We start from the raw sequence: 14506 nt of genomic DNA, 5'->3' as shown, positions 1-14506 counted from the left end.
GTTTGTGATTTATTGATATTATTGTTTATGTAAAACGTTTTGATGAGGAAACGAAAGGTACGCCATTTTGTAATTTATAGTAACACTAATAACGAAGTTATTATTTTAATTTTATAATACGAGATGAGCAGGACTTTTAGCTGATGGTAATTGATACGCCATGGCCATTACAATGCTGTACCGCTTAGAATTTTTGAAAAACCCAAAAATCCAGAGCGGCACTACAACTGTTCGTCACCTTGAGACTTAAGATATTTAATCTCATTTACTCACAAATTTCACTACCTACGGCGCCCTTCAGACCGAAACACAATAATCTTTACACATAACTGCTTCACGGCAGATATAGGCGCCGTTGTTGTACCCATAATCTAGCCAGCATCATGTGCAAAGGACCCTCCCACTGGTAATTGTAGTAAAGCTTTTGTAGGCGCGACTTGGGAGTAACTCAGGTTATTTTTCGGATTGAAATAATGCTTGTCCGCTATAAAAACCAGTTAAGCCGTTCTTGAATAAAGCGTGTACAATAAAATAATCAGACAAAATTAATGTAAACTTTTTTTGGCATCGAAAGCATAAGTACAACATGTAGTTCGAATTGTAGAAATAATATTTTTTGAAGAAATATTTTATGTACATATAATCAATTTGTTATGATTTTAAAGTGATAACCCACTTCAACTCACTTCTAGGATTAATACACAAAGTTTTATGAAGGACGCGGTGCCAGTGCTCTAACCAACTGAGTTAACCGTCACTCGAACGGTCATAAAATCTTGTATGCTTTGTTCAACTCTCAGGTTGTGGCTTGATCTACAGGATCTACTTTACAGTTGATAACCTGCTAAGTCTAATTAAAGAATTTAGAATTCTTTCGGCTGTTTAACATAAGATTTAGTTCATTATTTTCACGGTCACGCTTTAAGACAACAAAAAGGCATATACCAAGGCTATTTTTTTTCTATAATAGATATGTAAATAGAATATTAAAAGGCATAAAAGGCATTTATTTTCTCAAAATTGATTCCTTTAGAATTATTTTTGATGTCATTTGTAATAACTACTAGATACTACTACCGCTTCGGAAACAAATGGCGCTCTGAGAGAGAAGAAACGGCGCAAGAAACTCTCCCAGCATTCTTTTTTTGCACTCTTTTCAATAAAAATATACAAAATTGTACAGTCATTTCTATCGCAATAAAATAATCACAATCTAGTCCCAGGCTGTCCGATCATTTAGATAATTAGCAGTGGAGTAATAGGATTTACGACAGAGCTATTTTTTTATAAAACATTCAAATTTATTTATAGATAATGCCTGAACAGTGGCTGGGACTTTATTATAGAAGTGTATACATTTACCCTTAAAGCTATTATGTATCTTATGAAGGCTACTAGAATTAGTTATAAGCAATCCCTTATTTCTAGTGTAATAATAATGAAAATTACTAAAGAGCAAAAAAGTGACGATTTTTGTGAACGTATATTAAATTTTCATAAATGTACTGACAATGAACAGCCATAATTTTTATTTATTTAAATTTTTCTTTGACAGACTGTCTATAACCAAGCTGATATATAGCACGAACAGCTCTCTTTATTATTGTTAAAATGACATACTATGTACTTGATGCAATAAAATATTTATAAAACGGTTTCAAGATTGTATGTATTATCTGTTACTGAAGCGGGTTGTACTCCGGGAGTGCCGGCAGAAGTGAAAACTTGAACATTAACGTTGTTCATTTTTGAATATTTTGGAATGATTAGGGAATAATTTCACACGAATTGTTTTATTTATCAGTATAAAATTACTAGCATTTATGTGGTTAAATACAATATCCATTAATTGCGCTATCGTAGGTACACAAAAATGACAATTTATATCACATAAAAAATTTAACACTTCAGAACAATTATTATTTTACATTAAGAAGTTTTTCTCTCCGAAAAATCAACTTTCATCCATTATTTCAGCGACTTTCGAATTTTCGATCAGGTCACGTGTCCTTACGCGAGTTTAACATTTTATACCCATCCTAAGAATAGTGCTCAACGCCGACAAAGAAGATTTCACTTCAAAAAACTCGAAAAAGCGATTGTATGAAACGTGCAGTGATTGACAGATGGCGGCTTTAATCTTGTTAAAACGGTGATAGCCGAAATCCACTACGATTTAAGCAAATGCTCGCTTTCAAACTTAGCCGGATAACACTTCGTCGCCATATTGTTATAACTATTTCAAACTTATGTCAAATCTCAAAGAAGGTTTCATAATAAACTAAATTTCAATGTTTACTTGGGCAGTCCTGCCTCTTATGACGTAATATTAACATCCTTCCTTCCTTTGTGTTGTGGTTTATCGCAAGTTACAAAGGTATTTGCTATTTGATTGGAGGCTACAGAGAAGCTACGCAATGCGCATGCATCATAGCACCATCACTGATAACATCATCACTAGAGAACCATAGATTACTAGAGCTGCTAATCTTTCTGGCACTGCACATGCGTATACAGCCACAAAAAAAAATATGAGTTTAAGAGCTATTCGTATAACTTTTTTTTTCCACGGTTAATAAGTTTTGGCAATAAAAATTGGCCCAAACGCTCAACGCGCGTAGCCAACAAGTCAAAAAGAAGATCTATTGAAAATATAACGCCACATGCGTTGAAATGAAAAATGTTGAATGAAAAAGAATAGTAAATATAATTGTTATTATTATGACGGGTACTCATGATATATATTTTATTAATATGATGCCGATATTACAATGTTACAGTTCCGCGATGATAAAAGTTTAAAAAGTAAAAATAATGTTCTGGGACTGGTAGACCCACTCGCAAAATCTACAACGATATATTAGGAACGATACGATAACCCGAATATATCGCACCTACCCTACTCTAACAAATGTTCGTATTCCATATCGTTTACAACATCGTAACCATAGACTAATATTTTGATTTTTTACGATGTTAGAGTGAATGAATTATGCGCTAACTATGTATAATCTGTGCTATGTCGCCGCTAAGTGTCAAAAGTCAAAACATACCTTAGGCGCTTAGGACCATACCAAACTCTGCACCACTAATTTGCATCATTTACACAAAATGTAAATATTTAAAAATTATGTAATGAATATAATATTACCATTTAGAATTGAATAAATAATACAAAACTTAACGGATAATAAAATGTAAAAAAATGTAACTCAACCCTTCTCGTTGACTTCCTATTTCTCAGGCCGCCATTTGCATTACTTTAACGATCAACAAAATGACTTATATTACTTGGTAGTAAATAAATCCTGTTGAATAGTAAATCACAAATAATTATTTTAATTTTATTTATTAAGTATGTATATTGTATGGCAAATATATTTATACAACTTCTAACGATAATAGCAACGACAGCTTATAACGTGTCGTTGAGATTATCGTAAAAATGACGTTTGATTGTTTGTCGAATTCGAATATTCGTCTCTGACATTTTCAACTAAGAGTAGGGTTAGGACCAATGATATCGAAAAAGTTTCGTTCGTTCAATCATCGTTTCGATACTGAATACGATGTAACTAAGAGTAGGATTCGACACGTCTAATGCCACGATATATCGAATATCGATTTTAGGAAGCAAAAATCGTATCGTTACGACATCATTCATAATTTCCAAGGCTATTATTAAATACAAGTTAAGCAAGCTTCTAGGTTTATTGCTAATAAATCACCATCTTTATTGCGTGCATTTTCTTAAATACTTTACATAATTCATTAAGACAGTTCAAATGGCAAATTAGGGTTTCATATGCTGTACCTAACTGCAAGAGTACACCTGTAATTTACCATAATCTAAGACAATTTATACGTCTAGATGGTCTCTTGCTGTTAGAAAACCGAAAAATACAGGCCAGGAATATAAGTTTAGTGTGCGTGACAAGCTACGTCTTACACTCGCGATTTGTATAAATCTTTGTATCAGTGTGCGTGAATTTCTCAATATAGAGATTAGTTCTTAATTATTTTTTCGACTTTTCCACAGCTGTCATAGTCTATCTAGACGATTAACGGCCGTTCCCAATACTCAGTCTATTTCTTACTTGAGATAAAAATCGTAACGTATAGCTTATCAGCGATATAAAGTTTGTATGGAAATTGCAATTCACGCGTCCCAATATAAGGCGATAAGAATGACTTATCGGGAATATTGGGACACCTTCAGATTATTGACAGCTAATTACTGACAGTAGAAGGTAATAATTTATCTCTATCTGTAGATAGTATATTGGGAACTGCCGTAAATGATCCTAGACCATACTAAGTTTGCAATAAATGTATTATATATAAATACTAGCGGACCCAGCAAACGTTGTATTGCCGATATTAAAATCGCGATACAAAAGTAACTGTTCATCGTAGATTGGTGAAAATTTGAAGTTGTATGTATTATTTAATGCTGACTCATAATCAAATCAAATTTAAAAAAAAATGTCAAAATTTAAAAACAAAAAAATTCGTGTGGACCACCCTTAACATTTAGGGGGATGAAAAATAGATGTTGTCCGATTCGCAGATCTACCCAATATGCACTCAACACTTCATGAGAATCGGTCAAGCCGTTTCGGAGGAGTTCAATGTTTAACACCATGACACGAGAATATTATATATTAGATATAATATAATGTACTATTAAGGTCACGTACTCCTAAAGTTCATGCGCATTTATTGCAAACCGCAAATGAATATATATGATTGAATATATACTGAACTATTTTCCTTTATGTAAGCATTTTAGCTCGTCACTTGCATCATTGGTTAAGCTATTATATTCATCATTCACGTTTATATATATATATATATATATATATATATATATATATATATATATATATACAAAGACCCCCCACAAGATGGACTGACGATCTGGTCAAGATCGTCGGAATACGTTGGAGGAGGGCAGCGCAGGCCGATCGTCGTGGAAATCTTTGGGGGATGCCTTTGTCTAGCAGTGGAAGTCTTCCGGCTGATGATGATATGTCCTTTTTGGCCTTAGTACTGCTACACCTGTTTTTGTTTCATTTCAAAAATGATTTCCGACGAAGAAAATCCAGGTTTTTGTAACATCCCAAAGAACCAATCTTTCTGTTATAGGTTGTATAAAAAACAAAGTATTTTCTTTATTCCACTCTATCATAAACAAAACAAATAGAATTATGATCACTAGCTACGAATGATAGGTACGTCTTCATTCAGTGAACACTAACAAATTATGCGTTAATTTCCCTCCCCACAGGCGAACGCGGGTGATGTTATCCATTACTTGCGGTAAACATGTTAAGATGTTTTATTTAACAAAACTGTTAAGCCACGCCCCTAATCTGTTTATAAAACATGTTTTTGTGTTAACAAACACGAAAACACGGCGCAGCGGACGCAGCTTAACTTTTTTTTTATGGAAAATGAGGACAAACGAGCGCACGGGTCACCTGGTGTTAAGTGATCACCGCCACCCACATTTTCTCTCAAAACCAGAGAAATTAGGGGAGCGTTGCCAGCCTAAACTTAACTGAGGAAATTCTGCTACCTAAAACTGTAGCAATCAAAATATGACATCGGTAAGTTTTGCAAATCAAACTGCGGTTTTTAAGGCGACACTAAATGCCAGCGACCTTGAGCGATTTGAGTTCACGGCTTCCGGCCGCCATCTATGTAACAAAGCCAATATTTTCAAAATTCTTGGGTGGAAAACAGTTTATATGCTTACAATGCTCGTTATTCATTACTAATCTGACTAAATATACCTACATAAAAAAGGACAAGCTATAAGAATAACTTTTCTGAGAGTTTTACTAAAAAAATGCGTCATGTAATCCCAAAAAACTTGTTTAACTGCAAGGAAAAGTGGTAGTTCAAAAAGGCTCTGGAGCTTTAACTATAACCAACAGCAAGCATTAGCAACCTACAAATAAGACTTAAGGATATGTGTAAAAGGATTAAATAGTGTTCATAACTCGAAATGCTATATTTTCACCAAAAAACTTGTCTAAAAACACCTTGAATATTCGTCTCATTACAAATAAAAAATAAGTAGCCATAAAGCATCTAGGATAAATTTCGCATCGAACGGTGGTAGTTTCATGTCGATACGATCAGTGGTTTAGGCGTGAAAGAGCCTCAAACAAAGACCAATTTCATTATATAGAGTACTATTTGCCTGATTTAGAATTTTAAGATCAAACATTATCTTTCTTTTATTTTAATTTACACATACATATACTCGGTAGTAACAAACACAATTGGTTTAATTTGAATGATTATTTTATTTATTGAGTTAGAATCAACGTCCTGTTTGAAAAGATTAAGACGTAGCGCTTACTTAATATGTAACTATTTTCAATCATCAGTAGATATTTGATATTTAACGCACATAAAACACCGTCAGTTCCGGATTGAAGAGGTACGTGTCGGTATATACGTTAATCTGTTATCAATTGTATATTGTTTCTCTATATCCAGATATGAAGATAGATACTAAGAAGTCATGTTGGCTCGTAAAACAATGTCCGTCACAACTTAGAGAACTAAGCAGTGGTTTGGCTTACCGCTCAAGATTCATCCATTTGTTTACGTGCTTTTAACAGTCCCACTTGATTAAACTATGTTATTATATTTTTTTTGTTATTTAAAGCAAATTATCATAATTTAGAGTTGATGTTATTTCCTACACGTTAATTTTGTCAAGATAATTGTTATAAGTAGCAACCCTAGAACTTAACAAATATATTGGCAACCCTAAAAGTGGTGACTTCATACAAATTATAAGTACGTTCGATCACTACTCTAGCGGCCCCTCGACTAGGGTTCAGCGTAGGGACACTTCATATAATACGACGTCTCTGCAATCCTTGACCTATTTGTAGTAACCAGTTCTAGACATTGTGTCCCACACAGGTTAAATTACTTATTGTGTACTGGAACACGATTTTAATACAATATCTATTATGCAATACTAATTCCTATTCCAATAAGATACAAGCGAAAATCGCCAGGAGACTGTACAATTATACTACAAATATTCTCGTGTATTGATTATTCTTTTAGTTCAAAACGCTAAAGCAATATTTTTTATAGATGTATCAATAATTAACAGAATAACATGGGGAAATGTACTTCGTACCTTTTTTTACAATGCAGTGCCGCTTAGGATTCTTGAAAAGCCCAAAAATTCCGAGCGGCACTACAATTGCGCTCATCACCTCAACTATCAAGGTATTGTAGTGCCGCACAGAATTTTTCGGTTTTTCAAGAATCCTGTGTAAGGTAATGTGAAGGGCGTATCTATTACCATCAGCTGAACGTCCTGCTCGTCTCGTCCCTTACTGTCATAAAAATAATTAAAGGGCACCTGATTAGACGTGTATAAATACCTAACAAGATATCGTAAGTAGCTTATATACACACACACACGTAGCGTAGTATGCACACATAAGCACATATAATAGCGTGGGTTTGCGGCCTTGGTTACGTAACCGTCGCGTCTCAGCCTCTGGGGTCCTCCGAGGTGTCCTTGATCCTCCGCCCCTCCCGGTGAGAACGGGACTAGACGAATTCAGGGAAAATATTTAGAATATCTCGAGCTCATGTAGGCTTTGAAGGTTTTGAACTAATAATGAAAATTTTTTTCATTATTTCGGTTGATTGGTTGATATATTCGTTAATAAGCACATCACTACTAGTAAATCAGAGATTGCATGTAAACACATACGTTGTTAATGAAATAATTATTATGTCGGGTTCTGGTTTTTACATGCTTTTTATTAGCTTCACCTGTATGTATTTTTGTTTGTAACCGACTCATTTGGGCGCGATTTTGACCAATTTAAACGCCCAGATTTAGTTCAAACTTCGTACATCTATCGAGGATCAATGACAATACATTATTTTTTTTTTATTACTTTATATGACAATACAACGTTTGCTGGGTCAGCCAGTAATTAATGATATTTAAGACGCTGGAGTGATCCTTTAGGTGACACTATGTTATACTACCTTGGATTGCATGTAATGACGTTCTAAACATATAGACAAATCACGATGTATAAAATCGAATGCCGCATTAACTACAGTTGCTTAAAATATTCTTGGTCGATAAGCAGCAATGTACAACATTTGATCAGTTCGGGTATTTTTCGGACTGTGAAAGTTGACACAACTAACGGCTGTTCCCAATATTCAGTCAATCTCTTACTTGACATAAAAATCATAACTATCGTTGACTTTTCTATCCCAATAATCTTATCGACGGTAACTCACCTTATCCGTACACGCTGTCTGTCAATGGGATGACTTATAGCTTACCAGCGATAGAAGTTTGTATGGAAATTGCAATTCACGCGTCCCAATATAAGGCGATAAGAATGACTTATCGGGTATATTGGGACAGCTTCAGATCTAATTACTGACAGTAGAAGGTATTAATTTATCTCTATCTGTAGATAGTATATTACTTACATTGACTTTAAGAACACTAACTTCTGCCGTTCCGCTATCAGACCGCGAATGATATATATGTATAGAATGTCGTTGGTTGTATGCATCGAATTCGTAACTACTAAAAATAAATAAAATATTTCTTCTGAACCTACGTCGTATAGCCGCCATAAACCATCTTGTATTTACTGCTCATTGAAGCAAAAACACAAAGAGCATTGTTTTTACACCAAAATTGATTCACGTCCAAAGTACTCGTTTTAGAATTACCAAACACGATTAGATTCGTAGGAAACCACTTGGTTTCTTTGCAGATAACCTTTTTTCATAGACTGCAAAGATAAGGGCGATTGATATATTTTATATAACAACTAATATAAACACATGGAAATATTAATAATATATAAGTTTACGCAATAGTTGCCACCAGAGCTGGTATTTTAATTTCATAGCTTGGGCAATACAATTCTTTAAAAAATAAAATTATGTTTACTTTTTTATGATGAGCGACAATACGAGCAGGGCGTTCAGCTGGTGTGGTTATTGATACGCTCTGCCTATTACAATGCAGTGCCGCTCAGAATTATTGAAAAAACCCTAAAATTCTGAGCGGCACTATAACTGCGCTCATCACCTTGAGACATAAGATGTTAAGCCTCATTTGTCCAGTAATTTCACTAGCTATGGCATCCTTTAGATCGAAACATAATAATGCTAACCACATTACGGCTTCACGGTAGAAATAGGTGCCGTTGTGGTACCCATAATTGAGCCGGCATCCTGTGCAAAGGAGCCTCCCACTGGAATTATGTTTATATAATATTCGCTTCGCCTACAACGCTTCTTCCTAGGCATTGCTGTGCACATTAATGGCGGTATGGAATGTCTTTAATTATAACCTTCAGACTTAAGACTAATTTATAAATCATTAAAATCATCGAAATAAAAATATCAAAAAATTCTAACGAGCGATTGATATCAGCAGTCAACTCTGGACTTTTAAGGAAAAAATTGCAGGAATGATACTGGGATTTCCACAGCTAACTTTTGAACCCATATTGTTGAACAACCAAACTCCCAAATCAATTATCTTTCTAAAGAAAAGGAATCTAAGCATTTAATGTCTACCGGAAATTTCGTGAGTAGTGATTCATATGGATTCGCGTTTTTGATATGAGATAAATAAAAATAAAGCTTAATTTTTATGTGCTAAGATCTAGATTTAAACAGCCGTTTTACGGACCTGATAAGATTCCGTTTTATTTTACTACACGTTTTTATGAATGGACTTACGTTAAATATTATTCGTAAGATAATCATTCAAACTTAATGGCTGTATAGTTATTTGAAACTGATTGTATTTTAAAACATTGTTTTTATTTGTATTTAGATCTTTTAAAATAATTTCTTTGTTTATGTGTTAAGTTGTAAGCCGAGATATTTCGTGATTATTTCATAATATATACAATTATTTGTATTTAGTTTAGTTTACAGTTTAAGAAATGTTCACTTCATTTAGTTACAGTGTCTGTCGATTGATGCATGTACTGTTTGCAATCTTAGGTTATTACTGTATAATTTTATTTTTCAACTTATTCAATATTAAAAATAAATTAAACTTTAAAATACGGAAGTTGTGCATATTGATTTAGAAGAGGGTTAATGAGTTTCTCGCTACTTCTTCTGATTAGGGCTCAACAACACAATATATTTAGTATCATATACATTTTCTAAGGCTTTCTGGTATATTTTCATGAGCCTAACTTAACTCAGAGTAGACTTAGTAAATTAAGAAAGTTTAAACAACATTCAATAGTTAATATTTAAGTATTTGAAAAAATAACTATTATATATTAAAACCCTGTACACTTTAGAGCATATTTGTTTTATGTACAATCACTAAATTTAGTAAACAAAGAGTTTTGACTTCAGTGTGCTTAGACTTGGTGCTAAAACTGTCACAGCCTCGGAATCTAAGTGGCGCCTTGAGAACAACATAGTAGGTACTTAAACATGACGTCATATTAGAACTGATACGCTTGTGTTTGTATTTCATGCATTGGTTTGTTTGTACTTGTACTATAATACAATCGTGAACAAGAGTATTATGGCCTATGGTATATTGCTGATGGGCAGCGCTGCCGATATTAATACATTATTTGTGCTGCAGAAGAGGGCTATTCGCGCTATTTTTAACCTAGGCTCTAAGGAATCATTGAGAGCAAAATTCAAAGAAATTAACATCTTGACTGTTGCTTCTCAATATGTTCTTGATAATGTAATTGTTGTATGTTCATAGGCACATAAGTGAATTTGCCAGAAACTGTCATAACCATAATGTTAACACCAGGAACAGACATAGGCTTATAATGCCTACTACTCGACTAAGTCGAGTTAACAAGTCTTTTGTGGGGCGATGTATATGCTTTTACAACAGGATCCCAGATAATGTTCAAAACAAAGGTATTACGTTATTCAAAAGAATTATTAAAAAATATTTGTGTGGTAAATGTTACTTTAATTGTAAAACATATGTTTGATGAAAAACAAAAGCCCGCTGAGTTTGTTGCGCCCATTCTTCTCAGGCCTGAGGCCTTCATTTTGGAATGGGTGGTAGTTTTTTGACTTTCAATAAGTGTGATCGATTTGGGAACAATAATTATTTTTATTTCCAGTTTTTATTTTGTGTGGACATATTTTCTTTTGGGAGAATTATTGCCGCAGTTCTGCTGTGAAACAATTTCATCATAACAACAGGGAGCATATTTTACGAAATTATTCTTGATGTTATGAAATATTCTTGACATATTTTTAAAAACAGTATTTTGTTTATTATGTACAGAACAACGTCTGTCGGGTCAGCTACTATTACTATATTTTGTTTACGATTTTTCATTATAATAACTTTACCATAAATAGTTTTGACATCGAAAGAAAATTATCTATTATTCAATTCTTCTTCTTTAGATGCCTTTACCAAACTTAAATATGTAGAGTTATTCTTAATCTTACTTCAGCCGGAAGACGTCCACTGCTGGACAATGGCCTCACCCAAAGATTTCCACGACAGTCGTTTATTCGGCCTGTATTCCGGCGATACTGACCAGATCGTCGGTCCATCTTATAGACGAGCCTACCAACGCTAAGTCTTCCGGTACGTGGCCGCCATTCAAGGACTGCCCCAACAGCCATCTGTTGTAGTAGGTATTATAAGTATGTATGTAGTAACTTGTAGAACTATTTATATTTAGTCGAAGACGGATATAGCCTAGTTAGTGACTCTTTCCATTATGATAGAGGTCCTGAGTTCGAATACAGTTCGGTGCAGTTAAGTTTGGCTGTACCGTATTTAAATTAATATATTTTGTTTCTGAGTCATAGATGTTTATATGATTGTGTATCGTATATGTTTGGGGCAAGATAATTAAGTCTAAAAGTATATCAATATCATAAATTAAACAGGTGAGTAAGAATATGATGACAAAATGGTTTAAATTATTTGGAATATTTTACGCGGCGAACATATTGTGTCCTCATGGGTAATAGTGCCATGCGTATGTTAATCTACTATGGAATTTTACAGAGCTTCATATATTTGAGTACCTATTAAATTAGTCTCATCTCCTAAATTGTCAAATTGTTGCACCATACAACAATTGCTCGTGTTAGTTATTTTGTTTTAATTTGAATATTTATTACTTTATCATTATTTTAATACTTTATTTTGTATTTTATATAATGTCTTCCAATTAGAGTGATCTATGCAACAGTAACTGGCATTCATACTAGATTATGTATAACCTGTGTTATTGTAATATTTTGTAGTAATTCTGTTGGTGTGTCAGTAAATAAATAAATAAATAAAACACTTTTAAATGATTTAAACAAGTGTAATTGTAACTGTGACTTTATATTTTTTTTTGCGTAAATTTTTTGCTATCATTATTCGTAATTATTTTAGATTTCGCGACCTTTTTAGAGCACGTTTTCAGGAGGAGTGTTTATTACTTGTAATCCTTTAAAAATTGTTTTATTTAAATGATTTTAATTATTATTATATTTCAATCAAAGCGGCCGTTGAGATAAATCAAGATGAAGAAGCAACTGGCGAGGCTGATAATTGCTCGCAAGCCCTGGGGCCAGTCCGACAGTTTCTATGCAAATGTGAACGCGACATAAGACCAGTTTTCGCTGTGAAGCGGTTCCGGGCCTACTTACGCATCTATTCACGCCCATATTATTCGTGAACGATAGCTCCCAAACTAGATTCGATGAATTCATTAAACACGAGTTGCGAATGGACACTGCGATGTCAACTGCTGTGATGTTTGAGTTCTGTTATCAGAATACTATAACCAGCTCTGAATTCTGATAACGAACGAAGCAAAAAGATCGTGATGCAATATAGGTGAACAAAAAACAGCAGATACGGTTGTCTCATTATCAAGTTCAATAGCCCCGAAAGACAGCACGTGTATGCAAAAACTGGGAGGTGGCGGAAAATTGTGCAAATATATCCCCTCGACACTAGATTTTAAGGCGCAAACTGGCGTACTATAGCGCGATTAAAATGTAGCCAATACTACGCTCGTGGATGTCAACAGATACTTATCAATGACTACGTATTTGGAGGCTAGCTTGACTCGCAGATGAGGCTGTGCTACCAGTTAGCCTTGTGTGAAATAAATTTAAATAAACGAACAATACTTTCCTGGATTCCATGAAAGTCCAAATTGCACAGTCCTTGAGTTAGTCGGGGCACAATAGCATAGTTTGTTAGCACAGAACACTGCCACTTCACTTGGTGCGTCGTTGTCCGTGATGTGTTCACTTCCGCATATTGCAACGATCGCGGCTTGCGTCTGTTCTCTGCGCTCTGTCAATCGCGACGCGCCTAATCGTCGGGGGCCTCGCGAATGCGACTGCCGAAAACTCCTCACGCGTTCCGAATGCAGAAAATTCGGACGAACTGAGTGGGGGACGGTCTACGACTATCCGAAACTTGTGCGCGTACGTGCAACGCGTTGCTATGAAAAAATTCAAGGTTAACGCGCGTTGCCAAAAAAAGACGCACACAATAATATGTAAAGACGCCTAGATCGGTGCCCCTCGCAGGTCGCCACAGTGCAGCTCGTGGAGGCCGAATCTATATCAATATAAATACCTATCTTTGTCTATTATTATTTCTTATATGTACCTACCAACTTACTACTTTAGATTGGTAGATACTCGTACAGCGCACATATTCTATTGTATCTTTTAAATAGTTTCGATAGTATGATATTAGAAGTGATAGATCATTTTAAATAGGATACGAGTACTTCGTAACGTAACCCTGACGGTGTATTTTAATACGAGTTTGAGACACTGGGCATATTAAGTAGTCTAGTTTCTTCAGTTTATAATAATTAATACTTAATAAGTAGGTAGGTAAGGAAGTACTTACATTCTTAATTAATATATTAAATAATTAAGTAAATAGTTGGTACCAAAGTCATTAATTGAATAGTAAATTCAAAGTTTATATCAAATTTATTTAAGTATTATAATACATATTATAATAGTAAGTGTAGTTTTATTAATTTATGTGAGTTTGTTTTTAATTACTCGGTAATGAAATTTGGTATTTGGATTCATTTTTCAAAATATCTGTAAATATTCAATAACTAAGACCTAAATTTTTGTAGTAGGTAGACGATCTTAGGCTAAGATATACAGCGTACCTATTTAGACTTTGCTCAGACTTTACTTAAAAAATTTAGCTGAGTGTAAGCTTAGCATAATCTTTGATTTCATTTTTATAGTCATTTGACAAATGAAATTATGCTGAGCTTAAGACACCCCAATGCAAAAATCTTTTTGTTCTCGTTTAATCACACTCAGCAATGTTTTACGTAAGTAATGTCTGAGCAAAGTCTAAGTAAGCTCTATAGAGACCAGCCTTAGACCTACCTTATTTATTAGTTCCGGTACCTTTATATATATTGAATATTTTTAACTTCCCGCTTGAAAATTTTGA

The 14506-nt window shown here is 34.1% G+C and overlaps 1 protein-coding gene across 2 annotated transcripts in view; it reads right to left on the bottom strand.

Moving 5' to 3' along the window:
• Positions 1–14506, bottom strand: part of LOC126969247 (zinc finger protein chinmo-like) — a 95321-nt gene that overhangs the window by 58483 nt on the left and 22332 nt on the right. The window contains exon 1 of one of the 2 annotated variants that reach the window (XM_050814617.1): positions 13202–13466. The exons of the other annotated variant lie outside the window; for it this stretch is intronic. Within the exon in view, the coding sequence (XP_050670574.1) occupies positions 13202–13209 (8 nt within the window). The 5' untranslated portion in view covers positions 13210–13466. Of the gene's footprint in view, positions 1–13201; positions 13467–14506 lie in introns of those variants that run through there. 2 annotated transcript variants of the gene reach the window in all.

The sequence above is a fragment of the Leptidea sinapis genome, chromosome 17, assembly GCF_905404315.1.
Source record: "Leptidea sinapis chromosome 17, ilLepSina1.1, whole genome shotgun sequence".
NCBI classification, from domain to species: Eukaryota; Metazoa; Arthropoda; class Insecta; order Lepidoptera; family Pieridae; genus Leptidea; species Leptidea sinapis.
Note: the sequence above shows the minus strand (reverse complement) of the source record. Positions and strands in the feature narration are given on the sequence as shown.